The sequence below is a fragment of the Oncorhynchus kisutch genome, linkage group LG4 (genome assembly GCF_002021735.2).
Source record: "Oncorhynchus kisutch isolate 150728-3 linkage group LG4, Okis_V2, whole genome shotgun sequence".
NCBI classification, from domain to species: domain Eukaryota; kingdom Metazoa; phylum Chordata; class Actinopteri; order Salmoniformes; family Salmonidae; genus Oncorhynchus; species Oncorhynchus kisutch.
The window spans coordinates 40,943,284-40,966,378 of record NC_034177.2 but is presented as its reverse complement, the minus strand read 5'-3'; the positions used below and the strand labels follow the sequence as shown (position 1 = coordinate 40,966,378).

Sequence of the window (23,095 nt, the reverse complement as noted above, 5' to 3'; positions counted from 1 at the left end):
GAAATGCTCGTTTCAAGACCCGCCACAACATTTCAAATGGGATTAGATCTGGACTTTGACTAGGCCATTCCAAAACATAAAATGTGATGCTTGTTTAGCCATTTTCATGTAGACTTGATTGTGTGTTTTGGATCATTGTCTTGCTGCATGACCCAGCCGCACTTCAGCTTCAGCTCACAGACGGATGGCCTGACATTCTCCTGTAGAATTCACTGATACGGAGCAGAATTCATGGTTCCTTCTATGCCTTAAGTCGTCCAGGTGCTGATTCAGCAAAGCATTGCAATCATCACACTAGCACCACCATGCTTGACCGTTGGTTTAAGGTTCTTACTGTGGAATGCAGTGTTTGGGTTTTCGCCAGGCATAACGCGACACATAAACACATATATTCCTAGGTATTACTCCACTGTTGGATCTAGAAACACAAGCATTTCTCTGCAAACTTGTGTAAACGACCAATAAGCTTGGATTTGATACCTACATCTTATTTTATATTTAAAAAAAAAGAAGATGTATTTTGACAGGGAAGACATATTGAGACCTAGGTCTCTTTTCCAAATGTGCCCTGAATAATACAATATAAAATACACATTAAACACAAAATGTAAACACATTAGAATTCAAAAACACTTACAACAGATTTCAACATGGGGAAAGAAGACAGATGTTTCATAGTGATCCTGAAAGCATATGTATATCTCCTTAAATTGTTTGAATAATGCATCGATTTTAAATACTCTGACATTGACTTCGTTATCAGGACTTCTGTTGGTACATCTTGAAAGGCAAATCATATTTTCATGGATGCTTCATGTGTGTAATTTCTCTGCTTGGGTAAAGTGAGACCTGAGTGGGCTAACTCTAACATGCTAACTCTAACCCCCCCCCCCCCCCCCCCCCCCCACACACACACACACACACACATAAACACAACATATGTAAAAAGTAGTGTAAAAACCCAATCTAAGTCTGAGTGTACTCACTGAGTTCTGAGATGCTGCCTACGCGTGTGGCTAGCAGGCACTGTTCGATGGAGCGCAGCTCCGACTGACTGTAGGCATGGCCCTCCCCACTCTTCCCTGACCGCTGCTGGTCCCGATGCAGAGTCAGGCTCTCTGGTAGGCTTAGCACACCTGAGAGAGAGAGAGAGAGAGAGAGATGGTTAAGAACAGACAAATGCGAAAAAACAGTAGACAGTCTCATGATGGATCAATACTTATTGGATCACAAAATGGAAAATAAGCTAAAACTAGAAAATTACAATAATCCTATGCAGGAAGAATAATACAGCACAAGTGGGTACTTTTTTATTGAGGAGAAGTGACTTTTCCATTGCAGGAAAGCCTCGTGTTCATTAAATATGTCAGTTTGTACTGTACTGCAACAGGTGAACGGTTTGGCCCAAAGCTCATGGTCAGCCATCTTTGTGGAGGGGACATTGAGGAGTGTATTGTGTTTCTGTCTACGCAAGCAGTCACTGTGTGTGAGGAACAACACCTGGCAGTCTCTGTCGATGAGATAGGGTGTAATTGTTTGTTGTTTACAACTGGAGGCATTGGAGCAGGGAGAGGATAGACTACATTTCAGAAATGTCACATTTGACTGCCTGTGCTTCATAAGAATATTATTGCGTAGAGATAAAAAATAAATAAAAAAAGGTTCTAAGATGATTTGTTACGATGCGGGATGGTGCCTGCTTTGATTTGACTGTCTACCAGGTAAACTCTACCTGTTGCCGAATTTCTGTCCAAACATTTGCTATCATGCTTCATACGCGCTGGATTGGGTGCGATTCATACCCAGTTTAAAGGCGCCAATTAGGACACAGGGGTTTACTTTCTTCCTATTTTGTTACTTTGATAATATGCTGTACATGTAACAGCTCTGTTTTATTTTAAGTTGGTTGATTGTACGGCAGTTGGATTTGGAATGCCATCGCATTTATTACGGCTACTGTGATGTATTTTAGAGAGATAATGTCTCCTCTCTAGTGAAGTGAGTTGGTATGACCCAATCCGGTTACCAACTGATATTTATGCATGCATCTGTTTCAGCAAGGGGGTAGACTGCTGGTGATAGTTATCTCCCTGTCTCTGTCCGCCATTTTCAATTCAAGATGCTTGTTGTGAGGCATTCTTAAGCGCAGCGCAGTGGTAAATAGATGTAATATAATGTATAGAGTGTTTGCGCGACAGTTTTAAAATCTAGCTTTTCTTGTTTTTGTGGATCCATTCTGGATATTCACGTCGACTTCCATCATGGCCGTGAGACACCTTGCTTTATCACGATTCCACACTTGCTTATTGTGTTCCTTATTAAGATTTGAACCATCAGGTGGCTATGTTAAATTATAGTTCCTCATTTAAAATACGTCTATTTAGCTCTGCAGATATCGGGGTATGTGCTTATTTCTATGTTGTAACTATCCCTCTTCAGTTTGGCTCAGATGGAGTGTTCTACCTAAACTAATATCGTGGAGGCAGTTTCATCATGGCTGCTGCCACAAAGCACATTAGTCATTCTCTCCTGCTCAGGGGATGATGAGGCAGATTGCTTTCCGTCCCATTTCAGACTTCTACATTTGATATTTTTCCATAGCAGCGCAGTGCTATGCTCCCCCCACTCACCACTCACACCTGCAGTGTGTCAAATTTAAAAAATGTCTGTAACCAATGGCTCCACTCTCCCCAGGCAGAGGGGAAAGTAGCTTTGGTTCAAACATTTCCTCATTCTCAATATGCAGCTAATTCAATTGACTTGCTGCCTAGCCCTGCAGTATACAGTACACTAGTCATCAGTCTCCAAGGAATAAACAGGCTTTAAGGGAATTTAGTAATCCTCCTCTGACCCATTGGACATGATTAGACTAATGTGTTACACATATTAAATTATCTGAGGCCTCTGTTTTGAGAGTCCAAACATTTCTTATTTTTTTGCTTTTCTCCTTCAGGGTCGCGATGGTCAGAATATTGAACTGATCAAACTCAGTCACCATGGAGATGGAGGGCCGTGATGCAGGTATAACAGGTGTTGTGTGATGCAGAGCCACAGTGCACTATTCAGTATCCGTGACCCCTCCCATTGTACACCTCAGTCAGGTACACTACCTTGGACCACGTACAAACACATGTCCCTCTAATGAAGGACACTAGACCCAGTCATCTGCTATATTAGGATAGGGTCAGATGTCTGATGCAGCACCAACCAAACCTAACTTTACAGTACCAACCAATGCCTTGGTTGGTACTACCCTTTACAGGTAGCCTGGTCCCAGATCTGTTTTTGCAAATCATGACAATGACTGTAGGTGTTGGCAATAAAGAACAACCAGATCTGGGACCAGGCTACCTTACAGTAGACCAATGGCAAAGAAACAACCAATTTTCCTTCAACAACCACCTGGGCATATCATGGATGTCTCTGAAACACCTTCTTTAATATCCTTCTAGATGACAATGTGGCCCCTTTAACTGCAGCGTGTGCGAAGCGCCAGTTAATCCAGCTTTAAGCACTTTAAGCAGTGTGGGGCTGTCCTGGCATCTCCCCAGCCCGCGCCCGTGCCCTCGCCTGCCAGCACTTTCACACCATTATATACAGTACCTAGCTAAATGGGGATCTAAGGGAGAGCTGTTAGGCTACCACATGTTCCTCCAACTTTGACGTGCAGTGATTTATCAACACACCAATCATTTGTGTGGGGAGAGTATATAGTATCGTGCACTAAAACCTAGAAAAGGCAACCCCAAGAGGACTCAGGGGGATGCTATGAGTTCCAAAAACACTAAAGTATAGGGCCTTCTCGAGGGGGGCAGCAGTCTAAGGCACTGCATCGCAGTGTGAGATGTGTTACTACAGACCAAGGTTCATTCCTGGGCTGTGCCACAACCAGCCATGGTCGGGAGGTCCATAGGACAGTGCACAATTGGCCCAGTGTCATCTGTCTTAGGGGTGGGTTTGGCCATGGGGACTTTACTTAGCTCATCGTGCACTAGCAATACCTTGTGTTGGGCCAGGTGCCAGTTGAAAGGTCTTTCCTCTGACACCTTGGTTAGGTGGGTCATGCTTGAAATTGGGGAATAAAAAAAATAATAATAATTATCCAATAAATTACTGGGTGGTTATACATATGGAGTGTGCGACTCTCTTTGTTTTTAGAGAAAAAGGGGGGTAAGCAAGGCATAAGCTTGGCTGTGCTGGCTGGCACCCTCTTCCCAGTGGACCACAACATGCAGGATATGACCTGAACATCCACTTAGCCCATGGGTGTCCAGCCAGTGCCAGACCTGAGACTGGAGGGAAGAAGAGAAGGAGAGAAAAGGGCCAGACATACTGATGAGCGAGTTAAGACTCCCTCCTGTTCTCTCTCGGGTCCCTCTGTCTGTCTCTCCATCCCTTGGCCACCCTTCAGTCAGACCAACACAGTTCTGCTGGAGCTGGACAGGCTTTACTCAGAAGATCATTGAAAAGTCAGGATTACCAACGGGCTCTAGAGAGTTGTTTACTGTGAAACTTGGCCAAAGTAAAGACCTGTATCAATGTCCTGAAGCAAAAAACGTGGTTTCCCCAGTTTTTGAGCATGTCATTTTCCAATGTATTAATTGATTTATATGTAGGAGTGTTTGCTTGAAAAACACCTTGCAAATGTGCAAATTAGCTTTTGGCAGTAACTTCCCTGACGTTACTATGACGCAGGGTGCAGAATCATGCAGTGATGGTGCAGCACCAGCTGACAGTGAAGTGTAGGCTGCTCACAGGCTTGGCTGTGGCAAGGTGACTCACTGCATTCTAATGCAAACCAGTGAAGCAACAGCCCGCAGGGAAAAACTGCTCGAGTTCTTACACACACACCAGCCACAACCACAATACAGTACCCACTTTTTCTCTCTCTGTGCGTGACAAAAAGCCATGCCAGCACTCCTCTCCTGATGATGTCCCTGTCACTGTGCTGTGGATTAAACCTGGCAATATTCAGCCACCCATCGGAGAGCAGATGATTAACTTGTATTGTCTGAAGATGTTGTTTTACAAATGACAGAGGATTCTGTTTTGCAATGACAGAGGTCCCTCTGACATGTGGTGGCAGCAGTGGGATCCAGTAACCGCAGGGTATTACCTATCCAACCATTGAGTGTTATTGGTTTGAAAAACCAGGCATTTGAAAAATACATTTCAGCCTTTGCATCTATTTGCCTTTAACTACACTCTTACAAAAAAAATTTCCCAAAAGGGTTCTTCGGCTGTCCACATAGGAGAACCCTTTTTGGATCTAGGTAGAACCATTTTTGGTTTGAGGTAGAACCCTTTTGGGTTCCATGTAGAACCCTCTGTGGAAAGGAACCAAAAAGGTTGTACCTGGAACCAAAAAGGGTTCTTCAAAGGGTTTAATATATATTTATGTATGTATATTTAACCTTTATTTAACTAGACAAGTCAGTTAAGAACAAATTCTTATTTACAATGACGGCCTACCTGTGATACAGCCGGGAATTAAACCAGGGACTGTAGTGACACCTCTTGCACAGAGATGCAGTGCCTTAGATCGCTGCCCCACTTGGGAGCTACGGTGACAGCTGAAGAACCCTTTTAGGTACTAGATTAGAGGTCGACCGATTAATCGGAATGGCCGATTAATTAGGGCCGATTTCAAGTTTTCATAACAATCGGAAATCTGTATTTTTGGGTGCCGATTTGCTGATTTTTTTTCTTCATATTTTTTTTTTATACCTTTATTTAACTAGTTAAGAACACATTCTTATTTTCAATGACGGCCTAGGAACGGTGGGTTAACTGCCTCGTTCAGGGGCAGAACGACAGTTTTTCACCTTGTCAGCTCGGGGGATCCAGTCTTGCAACCTTACAGTTAACTAGTCCAACGCAATAATGACCTGCCTCTCTCTCGTTGCACTCCACAAGGAGACTGTTACGCGAATGCAGTAAGCCATGGTAAGTTGCTAGCTAGCATTAAACTTATCTTATAAAAAAACTATCAATCATAATCACTAGTTAACTACACATGGCTGATGATATTACTAGATATTATCTAGCATGTCCTGTGTTGCATATAATCTGACTGAGCATACAAGCATACAAGTATCTAAGTATCTGACTGAGCGGTGGTAGGCAGAAGCAGGCGCGTAAACATTCATTCAAACAGCACTTTCGTGTGTTTTGCCAGCAGCTCTTCGTTGTGCGTCAAGCATTGCGCTGTTTATGACTTCAAGCCTATCAACTCCCGAGATGAGGCTGGTGTAACCGAAGTGAAATGGCTAGCTAGTTAGCGCGCGCTAATAGAGTTTCAAACGTCACTCGCTGAGACTTCTCGTAGTTGTTCCCCTTGTTCTGCATGGGTAACGCTGCTTCGATGGTGGCTGTTGTCGTTGTGTTGCTGGTTCAGGTCCAGGGAGGAGCGAGGAGAGGGACGGAAGCTATACTGTTACACTGGCAATACTAAAGTGCCTATAAGAACAACCAATAGTCAAAGGTTAATGAAATACAAATGGTATAGAGAGAAATAGTCCTATAATTCCTATAATGACTACAACCTAAAACTTCTTACCTGGGAATATTGAAGACTCATGTTAAAAGGAACCACCAGCTTTCATATGTTTTCATGTTCTGAGCAAGGAACTGAAATGTTAGCTTTCTTACATAGCACATATTGCACTTTGACTTTCTTCTCCAACACTTTGTTTTTGCATTATTTAAACTAAATTGAACATGTTTCATTATTGACTTGAGGCTAAATTGATTTGATTGATGTATTATATTAAGTTAAAATAAGTGTTCATTCAGTATTGTTGTAATTGTCATTATTACCAAAAAAACCACACACAAAAAACAATTGGCCGATTAATCGGTAGAGGCTTTTTTGGTCCTCCAATAATCGGTATTGCCATTGAAAAATCATAATCGGTCGACCTCTATACTAGATAGCACAATTCTTTCTAACAGTGTACCTGTGCCAAGTGACTGCTATTGCTATTCAAATAATCCACATGTGTGAGCAACTGAGTCATGAGGTTTAATGCATGAGAGAGAGAGAGAGAGAGAGAGAGAGAGAGAGAGAGAGAGAGAGAGAGAGAGAGAAAGAAAGAAAGAGCGAGAGAGAGAGAGAGAACAAAAGAGAGAGAGAGAGAGAGATCCTCCAGGCAAGCCACTCTTTACTGAAGGATGAATACATTTATGTATACAGGAGCCCCCCCATCTCTCTATGATGAATGCTTAGTACTCAATAATAGGGTTGTTTTAAAGTGGACAGTCTCATACAGCCTCATAGAAAAGATCTGGTACATTAAAAGCAATGGTTTGGAACACTGAGTCTGTTCTACTGCAACTGGGAGTACATAGTAGTTACAGTAACTTTTAAATGTAAAAGAAAAACAATTACTGTTTACTTTGTCGATGTCACTGAAACATTGACTATGAACTCATTGCTGAAGTAATCAATGTTATGAGCACACATCCATCTGAGCTACTATATAGGCTTAATAGAAGAAAAACAACAACCAAAATGTAGGGAGAAAAGCGGGAACAGAGCACAGTTACTACAGTAGGCTGAGGTGCACCATTACAGTATGCAGTTTGACTTTCCCCATCATTTGAAGAAGTAATATCACATGCCAATGCAGTCATAACTGTCCTAGCTGTGTTGTCTATCTCTACCGCCCCCTGTCTGTAGGGCTGAATGCCTAGCATGCAGGGGCAGGAACAGGTCCTGCCTCTCTGACTTTCCCAGACTTGACTGTTGGAGTTGTGACTTCGATGTGGCTTTACCCTGCACTTAAATCTATTTTAGAGGGATGCACGGAGCCTGGTTCTCCCCCAGAAAACTCTGCAGGTCCATGGGACTAGTTTCCCTAGGTTTCTCCACAGAGCAGGGACGACACTGAAATAGAGAACTTTCAGTCACTCTGTGCTCTGTGTACTGTGCACAATGTTGCAGGGGATTTTGAAGATGAATAATGTAACTTGTAATAATGTGAATTGTTCATGTGACTTGAACAAAATAAAAAGACATAGAGAGTGAAAGAGAAATGTCTATATGTAAAAACACATGAAAAAAGAAGAATAAGGTAGAGAGAGAGAGAAAGACAGAGAAAAGAGAGAAAGAGACAGAGTATTTCCTATTCTACCTTTAAATCTTTGCAGATTCAGGGTCCTATAAAATCCATGACGCTGAGAACGCGGACGAAATCACAGAATCCAGACATTAAAACATAATTCAACAATATTCCAAAATGTATTGAACTTAGTAGGAAATCTACTAAACATACTGAATTTAATATTTAAAAAAAATGATACTACTAATAATAATTTGCCCAAGATTATGATAAGACATTGACAAAATGGATAAATGTTTTCCTTCAACTTTCTGAAGAGGCAATGGCGCAGGAATGGCCCTGTCTGTTTATGCACGTTTGTCTACCACTTTCTGTAGACGTTAGCGATGATGCTTATGTGATGACTGGTATAAGGAAAAGCATTCCCCAAAACAATGTTAACTAGCTACAAAGTACCCTATGCCTACCTGGCAGAATGATATCATCATTATTTGCATACATCCTGTGGTGATTTGTTTAGCCAATTTTGCAACCACGTGTGCTACAGAAACACCTCTAACCAAAGCAAGTCTCTTCAAGGGTATCTACACACAAAAATTAACATTTCGTAGAGTTTTTACCCAGACATCAAAAGTCGTTTTCTGATGTGGTTTAATCATTGTTGTGGACATAGAACATCCAATTTTGTTGTTTATCTTTTAGAAATGTGTGACTTAAACCGGGAAAAAAACCCAGAGAAAACTGAATTCAGGAAAAAATCGTAATCAGGCAAAAAATGTAACAAATTTTATATGGCCCAACAGATTGTACTGTATCAAGTATGTGGACACCTGCACGTCGACCACCTCATTCCAAAATCATGGGCATTAATATGGAGTTGGTCCCCCCTTTGCTGCTATAACAGCCTCCACTCTACTGGGAAGGCTTTGCACTAGATGTTGGAACATTGCAGCGGGGATTTGCTTCCATTCACCCACGAGCATTAGTGAGGTCAGGCACTGATGTTGAGCGATTAGGCCAGGCTCGCAGTTGGTGTTCCAATTCATCCCAAAGGTGTTCGATGGGGTTGAGGTCACGGCTCTGTTCAGGCGAGTCAAGTTCTTTCACACCGATCTTGACAAACCATTTCTGTATGGACCTCGCTTTGTGCAAGGAGGTATTGTCGTGCTGAAACAGGAAAGGGCAGCCCCAGACCATTATTCCTCCTCCAGTTGGCACTATGAATTCATCTGTTGGACTGCCAGATGGTGAAGCGTGATTCATTATTCCAGAGAACGAGTTTCCACTGCTTCAGACTCCAATGGCGGCGAGCTTCACACCACTCCAGCCGACACATGGCATTGCGTATGGTGACCTTAGGTTTGTGACGTTACTTCCAGAGGCAGTTTGGAACTCGGTAGTGAATGTTGCAACCGAGGACAGACAATTTTTACGCGCTACGTGCTCCTAGACGTTTCCACTTCACAATAACAGCACTTACAGTTGACCGAGGCAGCTCGAGCAGGGCAGAAATTTGACGAACTGACTTGTTGGAAAGGTGGCATCCTATGACGGTGCCACGTTGAAAGTCCTTGAGCTCTTCAGTAAGGCCATTCTACTGCCAATGTTTGTCTATGGAGATCTCATGGCTGTGTGCCTGATTTTATACACCTGTCAGCAACGGGTGTGGCTGAAATAGCCAAATCCACTAATTTGAAGGGGCATCCACATACATGTATATACGTATATAGTATATGTCTATAAGGGGTTAACCCTGATACTGCACGTGGTCTCCAGTGGGATACGGAGCTGGCCCACTCTGGGCTCCGACATCGCCCTGCCAGAACAGATGGTGGCCATATGTATACAGAGAGGGATCAGACATGATGGAGCTAGCCTGAGAAACAGTGATGTAGAAATTAAGAGAGAAGGGAAAACAGAACATACAGTGCAGTAGATGACAGCTTTAGCCTCTCTCATGCGTTGATATTTGTAGTGGTAGAAATACAGCTGTGAGTGAAATGTCTAGAGTTGGATCTGAGTTAGAGGAGAGGAGAGGGACAGATGCCTGGGATGACTGTACAAGTGCTGGAGTATGGTCTTCGCCTGGGATACCCAGCAACCACAGTACGGTCTATGACGGCCACCAACCACAAATCTTTAATGGGTTAGTACTGTACCAGCCCCAGGAATGTGTTTGGAGTTGGAGGTTACAACCACTCTGACGGAGATAGATCACACATGCCCTGGGAGAAAAGATCTCTACACATCTCTACACACTCTGCACGTGTCTGCTTGGATAAGTAATAGAACACGGTCTAGGAAGAGAGCATTTCAACACGCTATCAGTCACACACACACATATTGTAAACACGCACATACTGTACATACACATGTGCACAAGCGCACACACATTCACACGCAAGCACACGCACATTTGTATGCACACACAAATGCATGCACACCACACGCGCATGCATGCCAGCACACGGACAAAGAAATTTAGACTACGACACAGAAAGAATTATGCATCAAACTGTGCATAGTAGTAGTCTATACATCCCAGTAAGGAGAAGAATGTATAGTTTTTGCTTACAGTAACGCGTTCATTTGAAACTTCCATTTAAATTTCAACCAACCAGGATCTCACACAGACACACACAAAGGGACTACCTGCACATGCACAAACACGCATCAACAAAACTCATGAATTCCACCTGTCGAGGATTCAAAGCTTTCTGCCTCTTTCAACCTTGCTGCACTGGAGGAGTGGGTTGCCACCTGGAGAGGGCCATGCGAATGAAGAATACATTCAGTCCTTTGTAACTGTTTGCAAGCCAGTACAATTTCCATTACATCTGAAAACTCCCCTACTGCTCAGTGTATAAACGGCTAGGAAAGAAACAGAATTTGGGGGAATTGTTTATCTCAGGCTGAAAAAAAGGAACTTCCAATATGCCCTTATGCCAACATAAATGGCAAAGGAAATGAGAGTGCATACATGTGTAACAATTTATATTCCTAAGGAATATATAGACAGTCATTTGACAATACACCAGCCATTTGATTCCAATAGTTATAGCGTCACGAACAATTGACTTAGATGGAAAGCCTCTCTATACTTCCATACTGTCTGATCCTAGTACACCATTCACCCAAAGCATGTTCATCTAGTCTCCTCTCTCATCTTGACTAGCCTGTTTCCACATCTGGTTGTGCTTTCTTGCCAACTCCCATGGTCATTGTCACACCAAACAACGGCCATCGCAGTTGGCAAGACGGAGTAAACAGATATGGGGGGCCAGACTACCTCTTGACAGCATGTTGATGAGATATCCTGTCTGTTTCAATGAACAACATTCTGCGAGAAGGTTATCTAATGACTTTTCTGCGAGAAATCAATACGTCATTGCATCTCCTGTAACTAGCTATTCATCTTCAAAATGAGAACACAAAACAAACGAGTTGTATCTATATTAAATGACTGGGCCTGGGTGTGTGTGTGCATGCGTAAGTAACTGTGCCTGACTGAAGGATAACTGACGGGTAGAATGAACAGAGCAATCCCAGGCCCCTGAGCAGATTGGCCACAGCCCCGGGTGGATGGCATCACACAGAGACAGCTGACAGCCTGAGATAAACCATGAGCGTCATGATACTGACACACACACACACACACACAAAATAAGGATGAGGTCTGATTGACACACAACAGGGACACAACCCCAACCTGCATTACGCAATTCCCTCCAATCTGAGAAAAAAAAAACGTTTTCTGTAAGCCCTGTTATTTTATCCTGAGGTAATAGCTAAATTGCTTTCTGTTATTCACCTCTTTTTATACCATTTCTTCTGTCAAGGGTAATACCCCTGCCTGTAATATACATGAGTCGCATGCTCCCTGCAGGATGCTTTCTAGACAATGCTAGCAATCAGAGGCAGCAGAGAGAGAACAAGAAGGAAGTCACTGAGCGGGTACTATGCTCCGATCATTCCTCTGTGACTGTATCTATCCCAAAGCATGCAGATACAGCTAGACCTGTCCTGGCTATTCCTTCACTTGACATCAACCCCATCTGTTTTATCAGAGTGGACAAAGGGCAGGATGTGTGTGTGTCCGTGCCTGTGTGTGTGGTGTTGAAGGCGTTGTTATATAAAATCACAGTCCTGATGACTAGAACATATGTCTTTGAGAGGACAAATGAATCGTTGATAAATGCACTTTGCAACACATTTTACGATATTTAACACAACACTGTGCTATAGTAATTGCTCATATTTCTCCAGAAGCTCTGGTGCAATTAAAAATATGACTAATTTCATAAAATGAGTTTTGCTGCAGGGGGATATTTTCCTCTGGGTCATTGTACACGGAAGACATCATATCCAGACGCTTGTTAACATTGGGACCATTCAAGTCCCACTTGAAATCCATGCTGTATATGAGAATAAAATACGAATGCGAAACAATTGTTTGTTTTTTAAATTCAATTTTAACGAACAATGGAAATAGAATCCTTGTGGAGGTGGAGCTTGAGTGCTAAAGTCTAAAATGACACTCAGGAGGTCTACTCATCCAACCCAGCATGAAAAGAAACCAGGGCAGTAACTACAGCATGATACTAAAATATGAATATCCTGCTGGATTTTCTCATAGGACCTAAAGGAGAAACTCCTAAAGGAACAGTATAATTTCAAATCAAATCTCATTTTATTGGCCACATACACATATTTAGCAGATGTTATTGAGGGTGTAGCGAAATGCTTCTGTTCCCAGCTCCAACAGTGCAGTAATATCTAACGGTACACACATCTCAAAGTAAAGAATTGAATGAAGAAATATAGAAATATTAGGATGAGCAATGTCAGAGTCAGGAGTACATATACATATGTGTGATGGGATGTGTAGACATTATGGACATTATTTGGATAGAATATGCAGTATATCTGAAGAATACATAGGATAGAATATGTAGTATATCTGAAGAATACATAGGATAGAATATGCAGTATATCTGAAGAATACATAGGATAGAATATGTAGTATATCTGAAGAATACATAGGATAGAATATGCAGTATATCTGAAGAATACATAGGATAGAATATGTAGTATATCTGAAGAATACATAGGATAGAATGACTAGAATACTGTATTATACATTTGTAATGAGTAAAACAGTATGTAAACATTACTACAGTGACCAGTGTTCCATTATTAAAGTTACCAGTGTTCCATGTCTATGTACATAGGGCAGCAGTCTCTAAGGTGCAGGGTTAAGTCGGTTAGTGACAGTGACTAAGTTCAGGGAAGGGTACTGGGCGGAGGCCAGCTAGTGATGGCTATTTAACAGTCTGATATCATGACAGATGTCCAACCTCTTGATTATTCCTCTTCTATGCCGTGTTGCTATTGACTAAATGTCAGAGCAGATAGCTCAGGGTCGACAATGGAGAGGAATCCCGCCAGGAGGAGATAGCAATCAGAGGGGATGGTCCAGTGACTCGCTAGAAAGACCACCATGTGCTGAAATGTGAGATTGGGACGAGCACGACAGGAAGAGATTCATTTGTTTGGTGTCAGATGCTCCTCTGTGATAGTGTCAGAAAATGGGCAGTATGGTGTTCTCCCTCCCTCCCTCCCTCCTCTCATGTCTCTTTTCATCTCCTTCTCTCTACCTCTCCCCTCTATCATACGCAGGCGTCAAAGGTTAATGGAGTTAGAAATGAGAACTGGATAGAGGCACAATAAAAAAGTAATTCCCTCACAGTTTCTTTCTACTCTAGGCATATCCCTCTACCTCTCATGTATATGGTAAGAGAACATATAAACCCTATTCACACACTGCAATCTACATAAATCTACATCAGAATAAGCCCTCATCCTCCTGCATTTATTTTGCATTCTCTCTCACACACACATCCTGCTCCTCTCTTTTTCTCATAGACAAACACACACACAAACAAGCACATACCACGCTCCATAACATAACACCTTGCTGTGCAAGCGATATTGATAGGGCTGGAACAATTACTACATAACCACGTAAGAAACATGAAAATAAAATAACCGTTATGACCATACAAAAAAAAACTGCCAGGTATTCGTGCGGTTGAGGTCATTTCTGCGATAACGTGGACTTTTAACAACGTGATGAATTTTTGTTGCCCCTTGCTGAAACAGTCATTTTCAATATTCTTAGCGATGATTAAGGAACCCATGTAAGTATTAGCTAGGTTGTTCTCCTATTGAAATAACTAGCTAGCCAGCTACTTAACCCGGTTACCCAAAACTAACGTTATAAGCAGCCAGCTATCTTCATCTGGCTCGAATGGTTTGACCGGACAGGGTTATGTGTTTGTGAAGCTAGCCACAATAGTTGAATTTGTGGTTCACCTTCAAAATAAAGGTCAGTTTACTCAATACCCAAGTGCTTTTTTCCCAAAGTCCTCCTCAAGAGTTATCAGGCTCCAAAACATCCACGCAGTATTGTTTTTCCTCTGGAATAGTTTTTAATACACATAGCAGGTTGACTGGTACAATAAATGTGGTTCAATTCACAGTGGTTTCAGAGTGGGTGTCACTGTGTAGTCTGATATCCCATGTCATTGATCCACAATCCATAGCTAAGGCTGTATAGTGAAATACGTATGCCCCCAATGCAATTCTAAAGTCTAATATGTCCAGTATGATTTCAACAGATTTTAGTCAAATTAACAAATTATTGTCTTTTGTTACATTTATAGAAGAACATTCCAAACTCGTTTAGCACGATCTATTCCATTATGGCATGATTCCACTATTTGTATTCATTGAGAGACTTTTATTTTTAAGGTAAACCGGAAATTCCGCTATTGTGGCTAATCCTTATTGTGGCTAGCTTCACATAGGTGGGTCCGACCACAATTATTCAAATAAGAACTGTCTTATAAATTAGGGGTATTTTAGATGATGACAGTTAGCTAGATAGTTAGCTAGCTAACTATAGCTACAGAAACAGATTATGTTGTTTTGCTTTTTTGGGGGGGGAAGATCATTGTTTGCATTAAGTGGCGCAGCGGTCTAAGGCACTGCATCTCAGGCCAAGAGGCATCACTACAGTCCCTGGTTTGAATCCAGGCTGTGTCACATCCGGCCGTGATTAAGAGTCCCATAGGGTGACGCACAATTGGCCCAGCATCATCTGGGTTTGGCCGGGGTAGGTCGTCATTGTAAATAAGAATTTGTTCTCAACTGGCTTGCCTAGTTAAATAAAAAAAATCCATCAGCTAGCTTTTTTATGACCAGTGGCAGTGGCAGGTGCACGAGACAAAACTTTACCAGCATCACAGCATCGTTGTGACATATGAAATACAAGTGACAAATGTGATCAATGTGTAATAACTACGTAAAACATTTATGAACGTGTTAAACTATTATGTGACGTGCAGTGATATTCAGGTCCTGATTGGTCAACAAGCTTATTTGACACATCAAGTGTATCTTTTTTGCCCCGCAAAGACCCTAATGGTGTTCCATAATTGATGGGTACATTTCCTGCTTTCACTTCCTACTTTGCTCGTATGGGTCAGAGATATCGAAACTTGGGGAGATTTTAGCATGTAAATCTTGGTGGGGCAAACTCCCCCAATTGTTTTAGATGAATGCCAGCAAAGCCACAAAACAACACACCACTAAACAATACATTAATTGCACTATAATGGTGACAAACGGTGCCCACAAACTGTTAGGGTCTATATAAAGCTGTCCGAACAGCAGAGCCCTTCTTTTCAGCACCAAGGAGTGGGCGGAGCCTTGTCTGGCAGCCAAACAGTTAATTCAGCATCATTTACTGCCTTTAAAAAAAACATAGCTGATATGGCTGACTTGCTTAAACAAATGTGGTTTATACTGACAATTGAGATGTACAAACTGTGGCATAAGGGGACGACAAGTGGATAAGAGGCAATCCGTAATTTCTATTAAGGCATTAATGAGCGAGCTAGGATGGATGTAGTCAATATAACTATTTGTTCAGCACCTTTGAAATGTACAGTGACAGAATTCAGAACATGGGCCGTGCTTACAGTGTTCTCCCTGTACACCAAGTCAAAACCATAGTATAAATAAAGGGGGCATATAAGCAGACAATGAAACCTCTTACAATATTCAATGATTTCTCTAAAACAGGCTATAGGCTACATGTGCACCACCAAGTCAGAACAATAGGCTAAGTTATAAGGTGGAAATGCTTATCCTTTTAACCCTTAAACACAGACTTGGACCACACACCCAGTCCACTGAACAGCAGACTAGTGATTGCTTTGCAACGCTTGCAGTTAGCCACTGATTCCTTCCAAACCACTCATTGTTGAATATGCGATTTCCAACTTGTAGTATATTGTTTATGTCTAATAGCCAATGAGCACCGATACGTTTTATCTATAATTTATCTTCATAATTTATTTTCATATGACCATGATTGAAAAGGATTTGCTAGTAGATTGTCAACTTGATTCATTTTGATGACTGCTTGTCTATCTTGCTAGCTAAGATTTTGAAAATATGATGTTGACATGATCAGTCCAATCAAAGCTACGGTAGATATGATGTGATTTGACATCATTTTATCTGTGACCAATGACCTTGAGCCTTCTTGGATGAGCACTTCTAATGTAACTCTATGGCAGCATCCAAGGGGCTTGAATATTTGTGCTCTCTTTGTGGTAACGTAGTGTCCCCATGAGTGACAGAACACTGAGCCAATCACGGTGCAACTATAGAACATTACCAACCCCTAAGCTCCGTATTTTCCGCTGGCTGCCCCACCACCACAGAAAGCACTGAGCTAGGCTGAAACACCTGCATTTTGGAGCTGCCTTACTCAATAAATTAATGTTTGTATGCAGCTTTATTAACTCAATGATATAAATGTTTTACATTGTTTGCAAACTGATATGTGACATTTATTAATAACAAAATAACATGCAAAACAGGCAACCATTTTTAAAATGGTATTTTATTTATTTGTTAGCTAAACAGGTGGGGTCGCCACTGATCATAGGTCAAATAGGGGGTGCGTATATTTGTACTGTTTCACTTCATGTATAAGTGGGTAACCTGTATGAGTGTGAGGCGTGGAAATGTGTTTTTTGATTATTCACCCTCGGAGAGTGGGGTCACGGCCAGGGATCAGCAATTATTGACAGTGACCCTGGAGCAATTAGGGTTAAATGCCTTGCTCAAGGGCAGATTGACAGATTTTTCACCTTGTAGGCTCCGTGATTCAAACTAGCAACCTTTTGGTTACTGGCCCAACATTCTAACCATGAGGCTAACTGCCGCCCATATGGATAACGATGAGATACTTATGGATTCACCCCAACAATTCGTTGTCAACAGAGCGGAACGTCTCTCGCCTATTCCTCTCTTAGATTAATGGATACATCATGTTATTTTAATACTTTTTTCAATATTCAATGAGGGGTGTTGACGTCAACGGCCAATGGAGAATGAGATGCAATGCTAGCCTCATGAATATGCATACATCGTCTCGAATTTCAACAGGGATAACTCTGATGTAAAGTGTTTTTCTCAAAGTTGCCAGGATGTCACGTGCATCACACTTATACTGAACAAAAGTATAAATGCAACATGTAGGTCCCATGTTTAATGAGCTGAAATAAAAGATCCCAGAAATGTTCCACATGCACAAAAAGCTTATTTCTCAAAACTTTTGTGCACACATTTTTTACATCCCTATTAATCAGCATTTCTCCTTCCACCTGACAGGTGTGGCATATCAAGAAGCTGATTAAACAGCATGATCATTACACAGGTGCACCTTGGGGACAATAAAAGGCCACTCTAAAATGTGCAGTTTTGTCACACAACACAATGCCACACATTTTGAGGGAGAGTGCAATTGGTATTCAGACTGCAGAATGTCCACCAGAGCTGTTGCCAGAGTTGTCTACCAATGTCGTTTTAGAGAATTTGGCAGTACATCCAACCGGCCTCAGAATTGCAGACCATGAGTAACCACACCAGCCCAGGACCTCCTCATCCAGCTTCTTCACCTGCAGGATCGCCTGAGACCAGTCACCCGGACAGCTGATGAAACGGAGGAGTATTTCTATCTGTAATAAAGCCCTTTTATGGAGAAAAACTTCCCAGATTTGCTGGGCCTGGCTCCCCAAGTGGGTGGGCCTGTGCCCTCCCAGGCCCACCCATGGCTGCGCCCTTGCCCAGTCATGTGAAATCCATAGATTAGGGCCTAATTAATTTATTTCAATTGACTGATTTCCTTCTATGAACTGTAATTGTTGCATTCTTTTTTGTTCAGTATATATCCGTATACTTATAACAACCTAAGCATTACGAAACTTCTATTAGATAAAATAAGCCTCATGCATCAAAATAGCAATTCATGTTTATCTTGGCAAAATTTGTCACTTTCATTGCCCCCCATACAAAAACTCCTTATCTGATTAATAATTAAAGGTCTGCTTAACGTAGACAGATTTTGGGCAGAGATAGGGCTCTCGCTTCGCCTCCCTCTCTCTGTATGGGTACACTCACAATAGCCGCCAGTCCACCCATTATGCCTTCATTGACTTGCATGAGGATGCCCGTTCTATTCATTCTATTTCTATATTTTTGCTATTCCAACAGTTATTACAGAAACAGCAGTCATTTGGCTGGCCAATTACCATTATCCGCAATTCCATGACCATCACAGCCCTAGATATTGAGGAACATATCTGCTTCTTCCTTTGGGGGAAATACCAGAAATAATCACTGATAGCTGCAGCCATGCCAACAGAGCCCAACAGAGCACAGTCAGTCCCCCGCTGTTTCCTGTGTCACTACAGAAAGGAGCACGCTAGCACAATACACCTGCACAAACACACACACATGCTCACACACACAGACACGCTTTCATTCCTGAATAACCTCCTGACAGAGACATGCACAATGCTGTCTTTCTCGTCCTCTCCTCCTGCTCTTTATGGAAGAAAAGGTAATTCAAAGCTGTGTGTGTGCGGTTTGAAAAGAGACACTCCATCTATCCTCAACCAGGGAAATAACAGAGCTCAACTGACTGACAGAACATCTAGAGGAGAGAGCGTCTTACCTGAAAGCATTATTATCATAGAGTATTATCTTTAAAGATCATTCTTTCTTTCCCTCTTAAACGTGTGGAATCATTAGTCTTCTCCGAGTTGTTTCGGGAACTGAGAGGTAATTTGTGAGGGAACGAGATCCAAATTGGTCGGTAATTGTTTAACTCACCTAGGGTAATCTATCATTTTGATTGTGTAAAATAGCTGGGTGTAATATTGTGGAACAGTGGAAGTGGGCCACATTGGCAGAGAGTGATGAGACGGGGGGGCCTTGTGTTGCCGTTCCGTACCGTAGTCGACTTCTCCAGGGAACGACCCTGACTGTTAGGGACCACTTCACGCCCAATTCTGTGTCACTTTCATAATGGGAGAACATCATGTGAAGGTGAAAGGGTCATCTAGATTCAACACGTCTACATGGCAGAGAATTTAGGAGTCATTTCAGAGGAAGAGCCCAGGTCAACGTCACTCTTTTGACAAAGAAATGTGGAAAATGTTTCCACATAGAGGAACAATGTTGTTTTCGGGGTGACTGAATGATTGTGCCGGATGTTAAGATGATGATACACATCAGCTCATAGTTTTAAGAGTGGCAGTTTGAAGTTTGGCAGCTAGTTACAGTATTGACCTCACTGTCCAACAAGTATTTCACACTGACACATTCAACTGTACAGTACACACACAAAGCAAAGAGGGTGGGGATGCATAGCACCAAGAGCACAACATTAAATCAAACAATTCTTTTTCTACAAAGGACTACTTAGTCTAATATATACAACCAAACCAGGATTATTATTAAAGGTTAAAACCATCCTCCCCAACTGGAGCCTATTTCCTTAATAATGCCAAACCAAATATTGAAAGTATCACATTTTGGGAGCCTGCCCTGCCTTGACTACAGTCAGCTGTAGCAGTAGGTAGGTAGGGTATTTCCCCCCCAGATGTTTTCCCAACCTCTCCGCCAGGGCATACTGGCTCTGCTATGGGAACCAGGTACACTGGCACAGTGAAGGCAACTGAATGGGAAGGGCCCAGGCACACCCAAGCACACACTCACACGTGCGTACATACATGCATGTGCATGAACGCACAAACGCACACAGACACACACCCTCTTCCTTAGCCCTGTTATTGCTTCACTTTACACAGTGCACAGTTCTACTTGGACCAGAATACACACACCCAAGGAATATGAATGTCAAAAGGGAGCCATTGTTGAACTGACTGTATAGGCTCAGTGTTGGACTAGTTCATTAGGAGTGGAGCTCCTTTTAAATACTGGACTCTTTGAGACTTGTAACACTTCTGGAGTTGCTCTCTATAGCCCAGTGACTGGATATCAACAGCAACACATCCATTTTTCATTAAATACATTGGCTCTCCAGTGACACAAACTTGCTTGAAAAGGATTCTGTAGTTGTACTTCAGGCCAAAAACTACTGAACTTTCTCATGGCTACAGCTTGTACACTACTAAAGTACCACTGAAGTCACACGTCTATCAACTACTATCATCATCGTCTTCTTCATCTTCATGGATGTACATGTGTAACCGGTTTGAAATGGCTAGCTAGCTAGCGGGGTGTGCGCTAATAGCGTTTCAATCGGTGACATCACTCGCTCTGAGACATTGATGGGTAACAGTGCTTTGAGGGTGACTGTTGTAGAAGTGTGCAGAGGGTTCCTGGTTCGAGCCCGGGTAGGGGCAAGGAGAGGGAAGGAAGCAACACTGTTACACATGTATAGTCCATCATTATCATCATCATCAGGCTAAGGGTCAGTTATAAGATGTAATTAACAGTGGTCCAGACCCCAGGCATTCTGGGCCATTGTGGCCTTATAGCCCTGCATGAGCAGAGACTGGGATCTGCCAGCTCAACAGAGTTAAGCATTAAAACCTGACCTTTCAAAATGAGGCAGAGCCGTTTCGAATGCATGAGGCTACAGCTAAATAGTTTTTCTGTGGGTTTGAGAAGTTGGGAACAGTCTTGGGTATTTGGCAAGGTCTTTTATTTCTTCTCCAAAACATCAAGGCAGTACTACGGTATGTAGGCTATGATACTGAAGCCCTTTTGAAATAGGAAAGGTTTGGTACAGTCAAAAGCAATGTTACAACAGTGCCATTGTTACTCTTACCAATAGTTCTAGCATAAATGAAAGTTGACATCATATTTGTCGTTTTGCAGGGACTGTAAAGCACTTGTATCCTCTCCAGGGTCCGGAGAGTCAGAGCTGCTTTGCCACAGCTCCCTGTAGTAGAAAAGTGCTTAAAACCATTGGACACAAATAGATGAAGCGTTAACTTGTTTTCCAAATGTTCAGCTTGCCTCATTCCACTGCTCTCGGCCAACTACCCACATAGTACGAAACTGGGTGAGGTTTATATAAGCTATAAGGATTGGAAGTTTCTAGTAGTGGCCAAGGACGGGCGTCATTCAATGCTTGGCTGCTATTATACAAATGTTATACGATGAGCTAAAGTATGATTTGACATTGATTTATTGTGAAATTAATGAGCGTTAGATACTGGTCCTTGTACGAGTAAATGACTGTGAAAAGTGGAAATGAGGAGGATATTAACTGGCACATGATCGACAGACAGACAGACAGGCAGACAGACACTGAGCAAGGTGAGTCATTCTGAAGATCACTGACATTTGGAGACCTTGAGTGGTGCAGTAATACCTGGCCTTAGATCTATCAGAATATAAAAGCACCATAACAACTCGTCTTTTAGATAAAAAAAGTAAAGGACTTGTGACTTTGACAAAACCGCCCTTCCTTTTTCATTGAAGGGCTTGTTGTTCTGCTTGGTCATAATGATTTCTGTAATTGATTTTCTTGTTTGTGTTATTCATTACCCGTAACCCATTACAGCAGTCTCTTGCCTTTTTCACAATAGACACACAGATGCATTATATAATGCTGAGTCGGCTGCCAGAGAAATTACAGCCAAGCTCTTGATGGAGGCTTTGCTTATGAATAGAGGGCCTCCGCCTCAAAGCCAAAGGCAGCCAGCCTTCAAGAAGGGTTTTCCAAAACACTTAGCTGCCCAATCCAATCAGAAATGCATACGTGAGTGCTTGTGTGCATGCGTGTCTACATAATAATCTGAGTGTGTTTCCATTCCAATTTACAGATGCCCCCCTGTCCATGTCCAAGGTTGCAAAATGTTGTTCACTCTCCTCGTGTAGATTGATACTCACTGCCCTATATGCACCATTTGTTAAGTCTCTAACTACTTTTTTATAAACTTGTTCGCACACACACACTGTAGTCCTTTCAGTTCTCACAGCCATGTCTTCTTAGTGAATAGATGATGACACAGCTTGTACAACTGTCACGGCCCATCAATATGGTATCTTCTCTCTCACCGACAAATCAACCAAGACAGACAGGATGACAAGGCTTCCTAAACTCCACAATTTGAAGCAGCAAAGTTCTCTGGTGTTTTGTCTAATACACTGTCCCATTTTGGAGCTACCATACACGGCTTCAGACAAAAATTAAAACCACTTCAGACAAGCAGTCAATGTGATCTGAAGGACACAGTAAAGCGGAGATGGAGGTATCGAGTAACACAGACACCTGCGGGATGGAGCTAGCTGCTAACTACAAATAAAAGCTCTAGCTGTGACCTGCTGCACTCAGTCCTCAAGGTTAAGTAGACATTCCCACAAGACCAAGGAACAAATGTTTGAATTGGCTTGAATTTACTAAAGTATTTTTAGCATTTCTCTGGCTTACTCTGTGACACAGGTTTGATTGTCTCGTTTGAGGACACAGCTCTTCTTATTCTGCCCACATATATTCAAAAACATCTGATCAAATCTATGTTCTTGAAGATCACACACATGATCACCATTTCAGTCAATTCAACACACTCGCGCAGGAAGGAACAGATTGTCAGTGTTTGAAAGTCGGAATATTACCTAGCGACTTTGGAATT

General features: G+C 42.1%; 1 protein-coding gene across 4 annotated transcripts in view; it reads right to left on the bottom strand.

Annotated features, from left to right (window-relative positions):
- btbd11b (BTB (POZ) domain containing 11b) overlaps positions 1–23,095 on the bottom strand; it is a 129,321-nt gene that overhangs the window by 40,223 nt on the left and 66,003 nt on the right. For all 4 annotated transcript variants that reach the window (XM_031822944.1, XM_031822945.1, XM_020481019.2 and 1 more), the window contains one exon: positions 987–1,136. Coding sequence is in view for 2 of the 4 variants with exons in the window: in XM_020481019.2 (XP_020336608.2) it covers positions 987–1,136 (150 nt within the window). In the remaining 2 variants the exon portion in view is untranslated. The remainder of the gene's footprint in view (positions 1–986; positions 1,137–23,095) is intronic.